This window comes from Sturnira hondurensis, unplaced genomic scaffold (assembly GCF_014824575.4).
Source record: "Sturnira hondurensis isolate 20B ecotype Veracruz unplaced genomic scaffold, ASM1482457v3 Scaffold0008196, whole genome shotgun sequence".
NCBI lineage: Eukaryota > Metazoa > Chordata > Mammalia > Chiroptera > Phyllostomidae > Sturnira > Sturnira hondurensis.
The window spans coordinates 3,915,846-3,930,850 of record NW_028080827.1 but is presented as its reverse complement, the minus strand read 5'-3'; the positions used below and the strand labels follow the sequence as shown (position 1 = coordinate 3,930,850).

The 15,005-nt window shown below is 40.0% G+C and overlaps 1 protein-coding gene across 4 annotated transcripts in view; it reads right to left on the bottom strand.

The window, feature by feature from the left end:
• Positions 1-15,005, bottom strand: part of SLC12A1 (solute carrier family 12 member 1) — a 78,963-nt gene that overhangs the window by 38,362 nt on the left and 25,596 nt on the right. For all 4 annotated transcript variants that reach the window (XM_037054575.1, XM_037054572.1, XM_037054574.1 and 1 more), the window contains 9 exons: positions 14,719-14,846; positions 11,415-11,499; positions 9,916-10,067; positions 8,645-8,752; positions 8,200-8,323; positions 6,370-6,471; positions 4,242-4,397; positions 1,642-1,741; positions 784-895 (listed from right to left, as the gene is read on the bottom strand). In XM_037054575.1, the coding sequence (XP_036910470.1) occupies positions 784-895; positions 1,642-1,741; positions 4,242-4,397; positions 6,370-6,471; positions 8,200-8,323; positions 8,645-8,752; positions 9,916-10,067; positions 11,415-11,499; positions 14,719-14,846 (1,067 nt within the window). The remainder of the gene's footprint in view (positions 1-783; positions 896-1,641; positions 1,742-4,241; positions 4,398-6,369; positions 6,472-8,199; positions 8,324-8,644; positions 8,753-9,915; positions 10,068-11,414; positions 11,500-14,718; positions 14,847-15,005) is intronic.

Sequence of the window (15,005 nt, the reverse complement as noted above, 5' to 3'; positions counted from 1 at the left end):
AGTATGTTATGGGAACAGAAGCTACAAGTAGAGGTAGACTGATGTGGACAATTTGGATTTGTTATTTTGCTATAATTTTAATGCTTTCTCCTCTATTTAGAATTTGGTTATCAAGCAGTAATTATGGTTAAATTTTTAGCATCGACTTTGATACCTCTTGGGAAAAGCACTGTTAAGTTATCATTAGTTTACCACATACTTCCTGAATAAAAAGAAATTCATTCAGCTCTGAATATTTATCTAAGACATGAAAAACTTGGTTTAATTCCCTAGGTATCTATAGTGTCATCAAGGTTATCCAAATATTCAATCTAAATTCTATGTGCTCTCATTTAAGGCCATTATGTCTGGTTCTGCCCGCATCAGGTAATCTCTATATGCGCACCCTCTGGCTCATTTCAGCCTTTTATATTTCTGTGAGCAGTTATGACCTCAGATGCCTTCATTTTATTTATTTATTTCTGAGCCAAAAAGCCATCATTTGGAAATACTTATCACTTTTAGTTGGTCTCTGATGAAATCAGAAACCCATATTTTCTGCTCATTTAAATTCAGAACCACAGGCTCCTGCTAGTTCTTGCTATATGAATCAAGGAAAAGGGCTCTTGTCCAAACTGCCTTGCCATTCCTGACTCAAGGGCCATCATTTGGAAATATTTATCGCGTTTAGTTTGTCTCTGATTTACATTCTCCTATCACTGCCTGTACCTGTTTGGCTCACCTAAAATAATGCCAGCTGAGCAGGGAGGGAAAAGGGCTTTGTTGGGATGGAGTGGCTCTTACCACAAAGACTTCGCAGCATATGCAAAGACCACTGTTCTTGGTAAAGGCGTAAGTCATGTCCAAGAGAGCAGGCCTTGTCATGGGTCCCCCTGTTAAGACAATGCACTGGGGCCTGGAAGTGGAAAAAAGAAAGAAGATGTGAGAACTGACCATTGCAAGAAGACTCTGAGCTCAGAACTGCCCTACTGGAAATGGCAGGCACAGGAGGCTCAGCAAAATGGAACCAACTCTCCCCGAAATATTGCCTGGGTTTCTCACCAGAAGGCTTGAATCATCCTGCCTGTTCATCTTGCCATCTTTGCTGTCTCAGTTAAGTTAGTGACAGCAAAAATGTAAAGTAAGGCAAGGTGGTCTTGGTTCTCCCTGTCTTTTTTCCTTTGGACACTGTCCTCTTCTGATTCCCAGTATAGCCTATCCTTTTCCACCCAGTATTTTCCTTCATCCTCCTTACAAAACTTGTGTTTTTAGGGTCCAATCAAAATAAGGTATAACTAATAAAGATCTTAATGTATTACTTCTGAGAGAATTCAGTAAGCCACAAAGCTTTCAGTTGAATGGAGACAGCACCAAGGATTAAGCTTGGTGGGCATTTGGTGACATCTCTCTAAAATCATGTCGCTCAGATCACCTCTTTGTCCCCAGGCATGGAAGGTGATCCTTGACACTAGGAGGGTTTGTACTTGGAAGTGGGCATAACTCAGAGGGGAAGACTTGAAGCACTTATTTACAGGAGGTGCTGGCATGAAACTGTGGCAGTTTGCATGACTGCCTAACCCTAGACTAGACCCACAGACCATTTGTCCCCCATGGAGAAAAGCAACTTCTGATTTGGAAAAGTTCCCAAGAAGCCAATTTTACCTGAAATTTTTTACATGGTCTTCCACTGTGGTTAATTCCAGAGCATTGTCTAAAGCACTCATGTAGGAAAGAGCCTGGGTGGAGGAGCCCCAGTTCACATCTGTGGACAAAAGAGGAATATGGCATAAAAACTATTGACCTTCCCTCTGTATATTGTAAATAGTTTTTACAAACCTTCTATGATTTTCCCTGGCTATGTCGGCAGTGATGAATGCCCAATAAGAGAATATATAATGTATTGCCTAGAAAGAGCATTGTTCCTCTGGGAACACTTTGTGAATTCTTAGAAGTGAGACCTCTCTTTCCAGGTAGAGAGATCAGCCTTGAAAGCTGCAGCCCCAGAAGTCCTGCTTTGTGGAGAGGCTGGGTCATAACCAAACAGCAGGTGATACACCTGGGAAAATGATCAGCCCCTGAGTAGATTCAAGGGTTTTTAAAAAAATTCTTAAATAAAGAAAAAGAGGTATTTGTATACACAGGTAGTGTGTAGCAATCTTTGTATTTGGAATCATAAAACTGAACAGCTCAGTAATTCTTACCTGTGGGTGTCCATGAATAGCATCAATCATGATTTAGTATTTTAGTTTGATCTTTTAGGACCTAATCTTCTCAATAAAGGAGGTAAGCACTATCATATTTTTGAACAAATTAAACATTTTTGAACAAATGAAACATTAGATTGATTTTCTAAATTTTATAAGAGAAAATCCCTGATGGGAATGTACAGATTTGCCCCAGATGGCAGACAGGGCCATCTCCCCAGCCTTGTTCAGAAGAGCAAGGAAAATGGTGGGGGGATCATTATCTTGAGATAAAGAAGATTAAAATGGACTAAGTAGTGATTAGACTTTAGGCATTTAGCATACTTTGAGTTAATTTTTTCTTAGAAAAAGCCTACTAGCCAATTGGATATTTATATGTAAAAAATAAACCTGAAGCATTACTCTCATTATATATAAATAATAGTTCTAAATGGATAATAAACATATGTTTAAAATCTAAAGCATTAAACTTGTAGAAGAAGTTCATGACCTTAAATTGGGAAAGGATATCTTGATTAGAAGAAAAAAACCAAACCATAAAACAAATCAATAAATTAGATTTTATAGAAATTAAAACTGTTTACTTTTGAAAAAAAACTATAAGAAAAATAAAAAGACAGCCTGATGGAGGTGTAAGTAGATACACTTTGCCTATTTGCACAATCAAAAGAAGGACAACAAATTTAAAATCCAAAAACAACCAGAACTGCCAGAATCGAAGTATATGGAAGTCCAGCAACCAAAGAGTTAATGAAATATTTGTCTAGACCAGTAGGAGGGACAGAGATAGGCAGCAGGATGGAGAGGACTTGCTGTAAGGTGGTGGCTGGAGGACTGGGTGAGGTGGCAGCTGGCAGAGTGGGCGGTCCCACATTTGTGTGCAGATAAACCAGGGGGAACAATGGGGAGTGAGACAGACTGTGCAACCCAGGGTTCCAGTGTGGGAAATAAAGCCTCAAAACCTCCGATTGAAAAAAACCTGTGGGGGTTGTAGCAGTGGGAGAAATTCCCAGCGTTAAGGAGAGATTGCTGGAGAGACCCACAGGGTACCAGAATGTACACAAACCCACCCATCTGGGAATTAGCCCAATCTGCTTGTGTATAGCAGAGGAAGTGACTGAAAGCCTACTGAGAGCCAAGTAAATGCCATTGTTCCCTCTTAGATCCCTTCCCTACATATAGCCCCACAATGCAGCGAGAGGGTTGCCCAACCTGGTGAATACCTAAGGCTCCACTCCTTACTACATAACAGGTGTGCTGAGACAAAAAAAATAGGGCCCAAATGAAAGAACAGATCAAAGCTCCAGAAAAAATACAATTAAGTAATGAAGAGATAGTCAACCTATCAGATGCATAGCTCAAAACACTGGTAATCAGGATGCTCACAGAAATAGTTGAATATGGCTGCAAAAGAGAATAAAAAGTGAAGGCTATGCAAAGTGAAATAAAGGAAAATGTACAGGGAACCAACAGTGGAGGGAAGGAAACTGGGACTCAAATCTACAATTTGGAGCAGAAGGAAGAAAGAAACATTCAACCGGAACAGACTGAAGAAACAAGAATTCAAAAAGATGAGGAGAGGCTTAGGAACCTCTGGGACAACTTTAAATGTTCCAGCATCTGAACAATAGGGGTATCAGAAGGAGAAGAGGAAGAGCAAGAAATCAAAAACATATTTGAAAATATAATGAAGGAGAACTTCCCTAATCTGCCAAAGGAAATAGACTTCTAGGAACATCATACACACTGTAGTTAAAATGTCAGCTCCATCAGATCCCAACTGTTACCTTGGCAATTAGTCAACTCTTTGAACGCCAGTTTCTTCATTAGTAAAATAGATCTAATAATACTTAATATGCAGCATTTTTGTGATAATTCGATGAGTGCTCATAATAGGTGCTCAACAGAGTTAGCTATTGTATTGCATTATGTTACTAATATCTACCATACACATACACACCTAAGAACATAGGAGCTGCTCAATAATACTTTGTTGAATAAATGGGGAGTTATAGGCTGCTTTGTAAACCCATTCCTACCCAGTCCATCTCATCTTACCTGGCTTCTTATAGGTCACATAGATGTAGAGGAAGAACTCAATGACGTAGGTGATGACAGCTGCCCACCAGTTGATGACAAACATGACTGCGCAGCACAAAACAGCCCCAAAAAGAGATACCCACATGTTGTAAATTCTGTACGCGGGTCTCCATCCTGAAAGTAAAACAGCAGCAACAACGAAATGTATGTGTAGCAGAAAAACTTCCATGCTCCCACCATCATGCCACTGAGCACTGTTAGAGTGCAGGTAACATGTTTTTTCCTAGCATAAACATCAGAGCATTTAGGTCAAGTTTCTGTTATTAGTTTTCTGTGATCTTGGGTCCCTGGCCTATGAAGGGGTAATTATACCCAATGAGGATGCTGAGAAATACAGAAAAATGTGTTTCTCATGGCCCCTCCACTCTTCTGCATGCTCCCTGATTGTCTTCAAACTACGAAATCTTGAGCATCTGATATCCATGCCATTAGGAGTTTAAAGGAGGCAGGAGGAATGGAAAAGTGGGGTCTTTCGGGGAAGGGGTGGGGGAATTGCTTGGTGGACCAAGAAAGAGAAGACCAAGATGATGGCTTCATTCCCATGGAGAAGGCAGAGCAGTCATCAAAAGCCAATCCATTAACTTCCTGCGAGCTCTTCCTTTAGCCTAAGGGGATAGTGCTTGCCCTTTCAGAAATAATCATCCGTGGGACAAGAGGGAGAAATTTGTCTGCAAGTCTTCTTAAACCTGATGCATTAACATGTTTCACATTTGCAATGAAAATACTTCTCACAATTCATGTATGCAAGGGGGTTTTCCCGTGTTTTATTAGTTCCCTGAAATAAAGAAGCTGGGGGACAGTATGGCCAGGATGGGGAAACTCTGATTTGAAGGGTACATTTGGTCTATGGATAAAGTCCATCTAAAATTTGGAGTTGCCAAAACACAACAGAGCTTTCAAAGTCTGCTAGAGCAAATTCCTAAATGGCCACAAGATGGATATATCACTTGGAGAATGTCACTGGAAATGCCCTTATTTTTCTGAGGCTGGCTGCGCACATGCAAACACATGGGCACGTGTGTGCAAGACAGAGAGAGGTGAGGCGCGGGGGGGAGATGGGGAAGCGTCTGTTTCTGGGCCTGCAGATCTGTGTGTCCCCTCTGTGTACTTTTCTATTTCTTCTTGTTCTCTCTTCCTTTTTCCCTTTCAATCTTTTCCCTCCCCATCTCTATTACTTCCCTTTATTTTTCAAAAGGGAACATAACGTGGCCTGGAGGTGCACATCTCTGTGGCTTGTTTTATTCTCTGACTAGAGCTTTCTGTTTTCTGCTTGAAAGAAGACAACAAAACAGAAACAGAATGTCCTCAGTGTTTTCTGGGGCCTAGTGGCCTTGGGGGGAATGAAGGTTCCCCTCTTCTGTCTATTTGGTTTATGGCAGCAGCTTTTCCAAAGGAGGTTCAATCGTGGCAGGCCCTAAAAAGCGGAAATGTGTTTATATCCCTGAGGAAAGTCCTCATGGTGAAGGACTTTCTGAAAGTCGATAAAGACTAGTCTCTCTTCTGGTGGAAAGGCAGAAGAGATTCTTTTGGCCAGTGGAAGCAAAGAAGAGGTGAGGGATGACTAGACAGAGGAAGACTCTTTGGTGTGAAATTTTACACCACTTTACCCACAGTCTGAAAGGGTAGGGATGTCAGCGGCTCCACTGTGAATCTGCATTGACTACACTCAGCAGGTAATTATGGGAACTACTCATCCTTCTCTTCTGCACCATGGGCAGGAAACAAACTGATAGTAAGGAAGTTTCAAATATATACATTTATTCCACTTCTGTGGTCACTTTCACCCTGGAAATAAATAGTGGTGTTTTTCTACTGCTGAAATAAATGTGGTTTCTCTTGCAATGAATAATTTATTGCTGCAGGAGAAAATTGACTTTACGGTTGGTCAAACAGGCCATTGCTCAAATGATTCTTTTTCCATTTCAGAAGTCATCCCCCAACTCACCAAAACAAAGTGGATTACACTGCCCACTAGGATATTAAAAAAACCAGATAAACACAAATTAAGCACTTCCCCTGACTTATTTCATTTTATTGACACTAACTGTTGGCTTAGGCTTATTTTAGTTTTGAAAAGTCAATTTACCTGGAGATTTGGCATAAGAGGCATGGAAGCAGGAGAAATTAATAAGTGCATATGAGGCCAGGAAAAAGTTGGAGATGATGGGAGCGATGGTGTTCAGTTCCGCTGTGAACAAAGCAGAATCGAGCATGTACATATGAATGATGAGACCAGGGGCTGAAACAGCTGTTGCAGCCTGGAAGCTTGACTTCATTTGGAGATTGAAAACATAGCTAGCATCTGTCAAAGTTTAAGAAGTTAGTGATTTTTCTTTGGGGCTGCATTCATTTTAAAATCTATTCTTAGACAGAGTTTCTTTTCTATAAAGGACCAGGTAAATCTACCCTTCAGGAAATAGGCATCATGACCTCTACCTGAAAAAAATTTCTGTGTGAATGGACAGAAGGTTTGAGGAATGGGATGATAAACTCCCCTGTAGGTATTGCAAAGTTACCAAACCCTGTGCTCTTTGTCTGCTACGCATTCCTCTGCGGCGTGACAGAGTAAACACCAGTGCACCAGAAATGTCTACTAGGAAGTCTCTCTGCATATACCCAACTTGCTTTCTCTGACTTCTGGAACTCTTGTCAGTCATTTGTACTTTTCTACCTCTCTAGAGAGTTTTACCTTCCAAGATTTGTCAAAGATGTTTTACTGCAGTAGCTAAATATCCAGCATGATTTAATTCCAGCTGAATTGTTTACTTTATGATAGAAGTAATAATTTAGAGATAGTTCTGCGTGTCTGAGCGTCAGGTGTTTATCAGCTTCGGTGATGCAAATACAGGTGGCAGCTGTGTGTGCTTCTAGCACATGGCTGCCAGCGAGGAGGCAGACAAAACAGGTGCCGCAAAGCTGGGGCCACGAAGCTGCCCTCCCTGCGTTGTTCCAAAACAGTGATTTGTATGAGTATTGTTTAATTTATACCATATAAAGAACTTGGCCTATTTGATTATTTCAATGTAGGGTATGGCTGTGATTTGAAGTTTTAAAAGTACATAATTGAAACATCTATACAGAATCACTTTTTGTATGATTTGTTAAAAACCTACAAAATTTATTAGCTGTAACAAATACCTTCAACCTTGTGGAAATCTTATGATTCCACGAATTACAGTCACTTCCTGAGTTTATGTGAAGAGAAGGAGCCCTCATTGTTTGGCACCTCGGTGCTGAGGCAGGCTTATTCCCACACAGTTGCCACCATCCTTACCTCGTGCTCCTTTTCCTCTTACATGCGCCCCAGCAAAATCGATGCCTCGGGGAGCAGTGAGGAATGTGCAGGCTACACTGATGCATGTGCCTCTCCAAGATTAAGTAGTTGTCTCTAGATTGTTTAGGGAGAAGGAGAGGAGGTTAACTTCTAGGAAGAGGTTCTCAAATTTTAGTGATTTATGAACCTCTTGAGGAACTTGTAAAAATGCAGATTCCTTGTCACCAGAGATTCTGATTGTAACTCTTGGGTTGTGCCTAAAAAATCTGTGCTCAGACAAACCCACAGGTGGTTCTGATTCTGACACAGGTGGTCGATGGACCACATTTGGAGAACAGATACTTCAACTCTCCTGCTCCCTGCCAGGCTAGGAGATGTAAAGACTGGTGGCTGCTGGGGGAGACTCGGATCAGACGAGATCGGGCAGGTTGGAGGATGGATTTCCAACTCAGATTTAAAGAGGAGCTTAAAGTCCGAAGTCTACTTCAAGTCTTCAAAGGCCTGGTTTGTACAAGGATTTCTCATTTCCTTCTTAGATAGACTCCAATATTCCCAAATGGAATATTAAACATAAAACAGGTAACTTCTCAGGCTAAAAGGAAAACTTATGAGTATCAGAAGAATAACAAGGACTCTACGAACCAATAAGAATGAATGCCATGGCGATGACAAAGGTGAGAATGTATCCTCTCAGTGGCTCGTTGTTTTTCCCATATCCTTTTGCAAAGAACTGCAGGGCTTTGTAGATGTTGTCCTTGCACAGAGCCTAATGGGGAACAAGAGGAGAGCTTTGTCATTTATATCTATGTAGGATCCTTTTCCCTGGGTGATTCAAACAAGAAGATATAGCGAATGATGGAGTGATTCACAATACGAGGCACAAGTTAACACTGCAGTTCATCATTCTTTATATTATTTGAATCGATCTTGACTATGTGGCAGACACAGCATGTGAGCCAGATGCAAACGTTAAACTGTTTCAGAAAAGTATGGAAAATGATTGCTGGTGAGAATGAATATTTCAGCTTGATCCGCGTTCAGTGGCGACAGCAGGAGAGAGAAGCACTTGCTCTTGTGCCCGGATCACCTGGAACACTTTGGGAGCGCTGACGAGGGAGGCCAGGGCGGAGGACAGCGTTGCAGAAAAGATGCCAGCCGTGATGAGGGGGCCAAACCCTGACACCATGCTCATGACCTTGAGAAGAGACGTTCAAGTAAAGAAACTCAGCCAACAGTAAAAACAAACAAATAAAAAGACTCAAGTTTTGATACAAATGCTTCTCTTTCCACTTTTTGTGATTTGGAATCTCCTTTATAAGCTAATTGCTTCTAACTAGAATGCCCTCCCCTTTTCCTCCAGCCATTTCATTCTCAAGTTCTTAAGAGCTGTTTTTTTTTAAATGGAAATGGCCTTTTGGTTGACTATAAAAATAATCAATGCTCAACACAATATATTCAGAAGATACTGGAAAGAATAAAGTAAGAGGTTTCAAGGATAAAGTAAGAGGTTAAAGATTTTGACGTGTCCCCCTCTGTCCTTTGTGAGTATATGTTTTTTTCATAAAGGGAAATTCTATCTTACAGAAAGTGGTGTTTTAATAAGGTTTGGGGGAGGACTCAGCTGTTTACCAGCTTTTTTAAAGGCATTGGACTTTCTTGTTCTTCTCACACATAGAGGCTTTTCAAACCTTTGTTTTTGCTGTACTCATTTAACATAATTTTAGATCTGAGACATGATGAGATTCTATCCATTTAAGTCATATTTTAAAATAATGGCTTCAGCTGAGTTAATTTCTCTTTGTTGGTTGTTAAAATAGATGAATGAAGCCGTCACAACAAACTTGCCTTTCCCTCTGCTCACCAATAGTCCAGACAAATCAGTATGTTTCAACTTCTCTATTCTTTCCCCCTGACTTGCCTCCCACTCTGTCACTCTCATTTTCCTCTTGGCCTGGTGCTCCAGGCACTCCAGGCCCCACCCACCCCGCCCCCGTTCCTAAGCCATCGCCCATGAGTAAAATGTATTCCAATGCTAGCTAATCTCTAAGTCTCCCCTCCCCTCCATCAAACCTTGAACAATGACTGGAAGACACAATGTTGGGTGGTGATCCTTCCCTGGTGGAGCGAGTCATACAAGTGCCTGTTCTCTCCCCACCACAGTAAATGCAACCGCAGCATTTGCTACAACTTAATGTCTGTGCGATTCCCTTGCCTCCCACACCATGTGTTCCATGTTGAGTTCAAATCAATCAATAATCTAATCAGCTGCAGCATCGGCATCAGAAGTTTCGTTATACATGATGCTATAAAAATGGAAACAGTAGCAATAAGGATCATTATAATTATTGCAGCTCAAACCTGGAAATTGTTCATCAGCCCATACTGACATGGCTCATGGCGACACCTTGAGAAGTCATAGCCCAGCCCACAGGCTGCTGAGCCATTGCAGTTCATTCCAGAAATGACGGTGTCATTGATGTTCCCAGTGGCATCTCGGACCACACAGGCCCCTGTGGAAACAATGGTGGCTTGTCATTTCTTTATATGAGGAGTTCTATTCCCTTAGGGGTTTCTCCTGGAAACATACTTGGTTTACTTGGAGTATGAGCAGGTCTCTTGACTCCCCTGTGCTTACTGTCAATGCTTCCTGGGATGTGGTACCTGGAGGCTCCTATCCACTGAAGCCTGGGAGCAGCCCTTGTGTCTAACAGGCTGCTACTCCTACTGTCTTGGGGGAGAGGTTTATCCTAGCTCTCACTTGCTTCTGCAAGACACTTGGGTATTAGAAATACCTTACTTTCCAATCTCCTAAAATGCACATACGATTCAGATTTCATAGTACTCAATTCAGATTTCAGGCTTAGTGCTACTGATCCAGTGTTTTTCCAGTAGAATTTATTGTCTCATCTATGAGACAACCAAGAGATAGCACTTTTGAATTCAAGTAATTAAGAGAACCAAGCCCTTGCTTTCAACTAATGATATTCCTTGCATAATTTTTAAACAGTTGTAATTCTACTTGATATACAATTTTAATAGTTGAAATAACAAATAAACTATTTTGGGATAAAATATTACAATTTGTTAAGTAATACTAAAGGTCAAATAATATTCTATTAAGTATTTGTCTTAGTTTGATCAATTTTTTCATACATTTAGGTGTTTCTATTATTTTCTATGATATTTATTCTATGAACATCTTTGTGCATACTATTTTCCCTGTGTTTCAAAGTATTTCTCTAGGACAGATTCCCAGAAATGGAATTATCAACTTTTTAAAGATCCTTAATATATATTTTAATCACCTACATTACTTATGAATTTTTCTAACCATAATCTCTGACATTATGCATTTAATAGGATTATTGAAATACATGAACATAAGTGTGAAATATATATAAACTTTTCTGAACTACCCAAAGGATAAATACTTGACAAACCAATGTCAACCAACAAAACTGCTTATTTTGCCTTCTCCCTCTTTGCTAATAACTATAAGAGAGGTTCCAGTGATAGTTAGGTACTAGTGAGAACCCTGAATTTTAGCCATGAATTCATATTCTTTAAATCTAGGAAAAACTTAAGAATCATAGAATCTTCAAGTTGAAAAAACCACTTCAGTGCAGAATTTTTTTTCCTAAAGCCCTGAGAGGTGGCCTGATTACTCTATACCTGAACCAGAGACACCTGTGTTACAGTTTATTTGCATTCAAACCCTAGAGCATCTACGAATGGAATTAAGACTGTTGGCCTTTAAAAAATGTTCTGCTATGTTCCACTGAAAGTCCATTGGACATGAAAACCCACCCAACCCCTTGTAAATCTGGCATTTCAACACTGGAGACATAACTACTTACCTACACAAATAGCAACACCTATGTAGGCAACAGTGGTGATGAAAATGGCCAGCATGGTTCCTCTGGGGATAGCATCTTGGGGATCCTTTCAAATAATAGCGTGGAAGTACAAGGAGACAGGGTGGAGTCAGAAACAGAGGTCACTAGGAGTTATTTCTGTGTCTTCAAACATTTAGGCTACTCTTCCTGAGGCAAGTTCTAAAGAAAAGATCAAGCTAATAGCAAAATGGTAAGCTCAAATTCTTTGGGGATAAAGATGAAGTGTTTAGAGTGAATAAAGAAATCCATAGAATTTTGTGCTGAAGAAAAGAGATCTCCAACTGTCCAGGAGGGAGTTTTTATAGGAAAGTATACTAGTTAGTTCACTCACTAATGCCTCTCTCTCCCCCTTATCTCCTGTGAATTTCATGCTGATTTTTTAAACCTTAAATTATTAGGAGAAGTGTCCAAGCATACCTGGCACATTGATGATATCTCTGTGTGTGTGTTTTGTACTAAAGCTTAAGCTTGCCTTAAAAAATCACTTTTGACTGAACAAAAAGGATCATCTTCTAAATTCTCCAATCTCTCAAATTTCCCATTGGAGTCTTGTTCAGGAACGACTACAGTGGGGGATATTTAATTTTCATAAGCACACATAGAGAAAGAGGCAAATTTAAACTTATACCCCCAAATGGGCTTGTCTCTTGCTTGTAAATGTATATAAATTCACTGAGCTGAATCCACATCATATAGAATGTACCTTCTTATATCCTATTTGGGGGACTAAATCTTATTGCAATCAATTCCAAGCAGCATAACATCTAAATAATTGAATTCAACTTAACAGGGATTATTAAATAGATATTTTAATATGATTATTGACTATACAGGACAGTGCCTGGCATGTAGTAGGAGTCCATAAATATTGAATTGAAGCAAGCACAGTCTCAGTAGACATTAGTCCCTCCACCAGAGGACATAAGACTCATCAATATGAATAAGCAATCAATGCAGTTAAAATATGAAGTTTTTTGTTTATTTTTTTTAGCTTAAATCTGTGGATCAAATCCATCACAAAGGTAAACTCATGGCGAATGCATACTCAACCTGACAGCTGCAGAGTCAAGCAAATCTGTTCCCTCATAGGAGTGACAGTCCCTGTGGAGTCTCTCTGTGATCATTAATTCTTTCCTACTCGTTAGGAATATCTCCACACATGCCTTGTCTAATACAATGATTTTCAACTTTTTTCATCTCATGGCACACACAGACACGTGATCTATTTTTGCTTCTTATGACTCCATTACAGTAAGTCTGTCTCTCCACTAGCCCCCGAGCTCTTGGAGGGAGGGACTGAGTGCATCTTTGCCTCCCCGGTGCCTGGTGTAAGTGTTGGTTGAGCTGAACTGACTCGTAAGCATCTCACACAAAATTGTATTTAAGGAGTCTAAGAAAAGCACAGTATTCTTTAATTCAAATGGGCACTCTGTAGAAACTTAAGTCAGTGGTGCCTGATACTTTTCTGAATCTGAGAAACTGGAGGCTCAACATCCATCGCTAAATTTCACTAAGCAGTGATATTTACTACTTAAATCATTTTGAACAAGTTACTTAATTTTTCTGAGCCTCAGCCTAATCTTTTCTTATGCCATATCTCTGCTCAGGAATTTACTGTGGTGCTGTGGTTCTTAATATAACAAATGTAAAAGCTTTTATTCATTCACTCAATAAGTATTTATTGAAGCTTTGCTAGCTCCAAGGATACAGCAATGAACAACACCAGAGGCAAAGGCTCCACTTTTGTGAGTTACATTCCAGCACCAGCTCCTCTGGCTCAGGGCTCTCCGACACTGACACCTGTTTCTCCTCTCCCTATAAGGTTATCCAGCCTCGTGGGGGCTTCTCCAGTTGGACCTGAGAGATGTATCCTGTCCCTAGTTTTCCCCATGCCTGACTGTTCCTCGTCCTCTCTGCCTGCAATACATTCTCTCACCAACAGTCAGTATTTATTAGCCTTTGCTGTCAGTTCACACTTGAATGTTACTGCCAAGAGGATATCATCCTTAACTTAATTGTTCATTATTTTTTATCTCACAGTCTATTTGGACAGTGCAAGTGGTTTTAATGTATACATATCTCTCCTTTTAAATATATTTTATTGATTATGCTATTACAGTAGTCCCAATGTTTTCCCCCTTTGGCCACCTCCACCCAGCACCCCTACTCCCTCCAGCAATCCCTTCTCCCTTAATTCATATCCTTGAGTCATGCATATAAGGTCTTTGTACACAAATCTCTTGGTGGCTCTTATAAATATTTCTTGTCTTCCAAAGTAATTATAGATCTATTGAGGTAAAACTTGTGTCTTCTATGTTGTATGTGTGTGTGTTAGACACTGTTTATTGCCTCCTAATATTCTTTCTCACCTTCTTCCTTTCACTATTAGAATCCTATCAAATTTTACCTGGACACATGGCAACTGAACTAGAGACAACATTTCCCAGTCTTCTTTACAACTATGGAAGACCTCAGACTAAATTCTGGCCAATGGAATGTCAGCAGAAGTAACACATTGAGGTCCAGGAATTGCTTGCCCTCTGCTTCCTATTCCCCTTCCAATGGATGGAATGTGATCTTGGACATGATTAGTCATCTTTGACCTTGCAGATGAGGGCAGTTCCCAAGGGGATGGTAAAACACAGGAGGTTATCTGAGGTTATCTTTTGGAGCAGATCTTTCTTATTCCACTGGATGGCTATAAGCTCAAACTTTTATTCACTACAAAAACTTCTGTCTTGTTTCGGTCAAAATTAGTGGCCTCTTATAAAATATTTGAACCAATATCCTAACTAATACAATGCTCCTTATAGTACTTAACATAGAATAATATGAATGAGTGTTAAATATATACCTATTAAATGAGTGAACGTGTCCCTGAATTTAATATCAGCATCTAGCAATAAAGTAATTTATCTTTGTTTTTTTCTTAAATGTTCCATGTTTTTACACATTACACGTTTAAAAGAGAAAGTGGTGGTTCTTCTATTTGTTTCATTGAATAGTATTTATTTTGTTGGAAGTGTGACACACTGTCATACTCTTTCCTTCTGATATGACTGAATAAGACTTGTGGAAGGACTATCAGAAATAGGGTAGTTTGGCATTAAAATATGATTTTTGAATAATGAGGAAGCCTTATGGAAAGTTTACGATTTGAAAGCTATAGAGAAACATGGCCACTGTTGATCTCTATAGCTCTTTGTGCTGCCTGCCAGCTGTGCCACCACCTCCCTGGACTATGAAAGTAGAGAAAACAACATACCTCCAAATCTCCCGAGATATTGGCACCTGCAAGAATCCCAGTAGCTGCTGGGAAAAAAATGGCAAAGACAGAGAAGAAGCCTTCACCTTTTGTGAAGCTCGGCCCAAAGTTTTCTGCAAATATTGATGCTGCAACACAAACAATGAGAAATTATCATGTAGACATTCTTCACAGAGTAGGAGATAAAATTACCTTTGGCTTTTACAGCCCTAAATGCAAATGAGTTTCTATAATCCCAATGAAACTCAAAGGTGTTGGTGCACTGATAAACCTCATGTTAATATTTG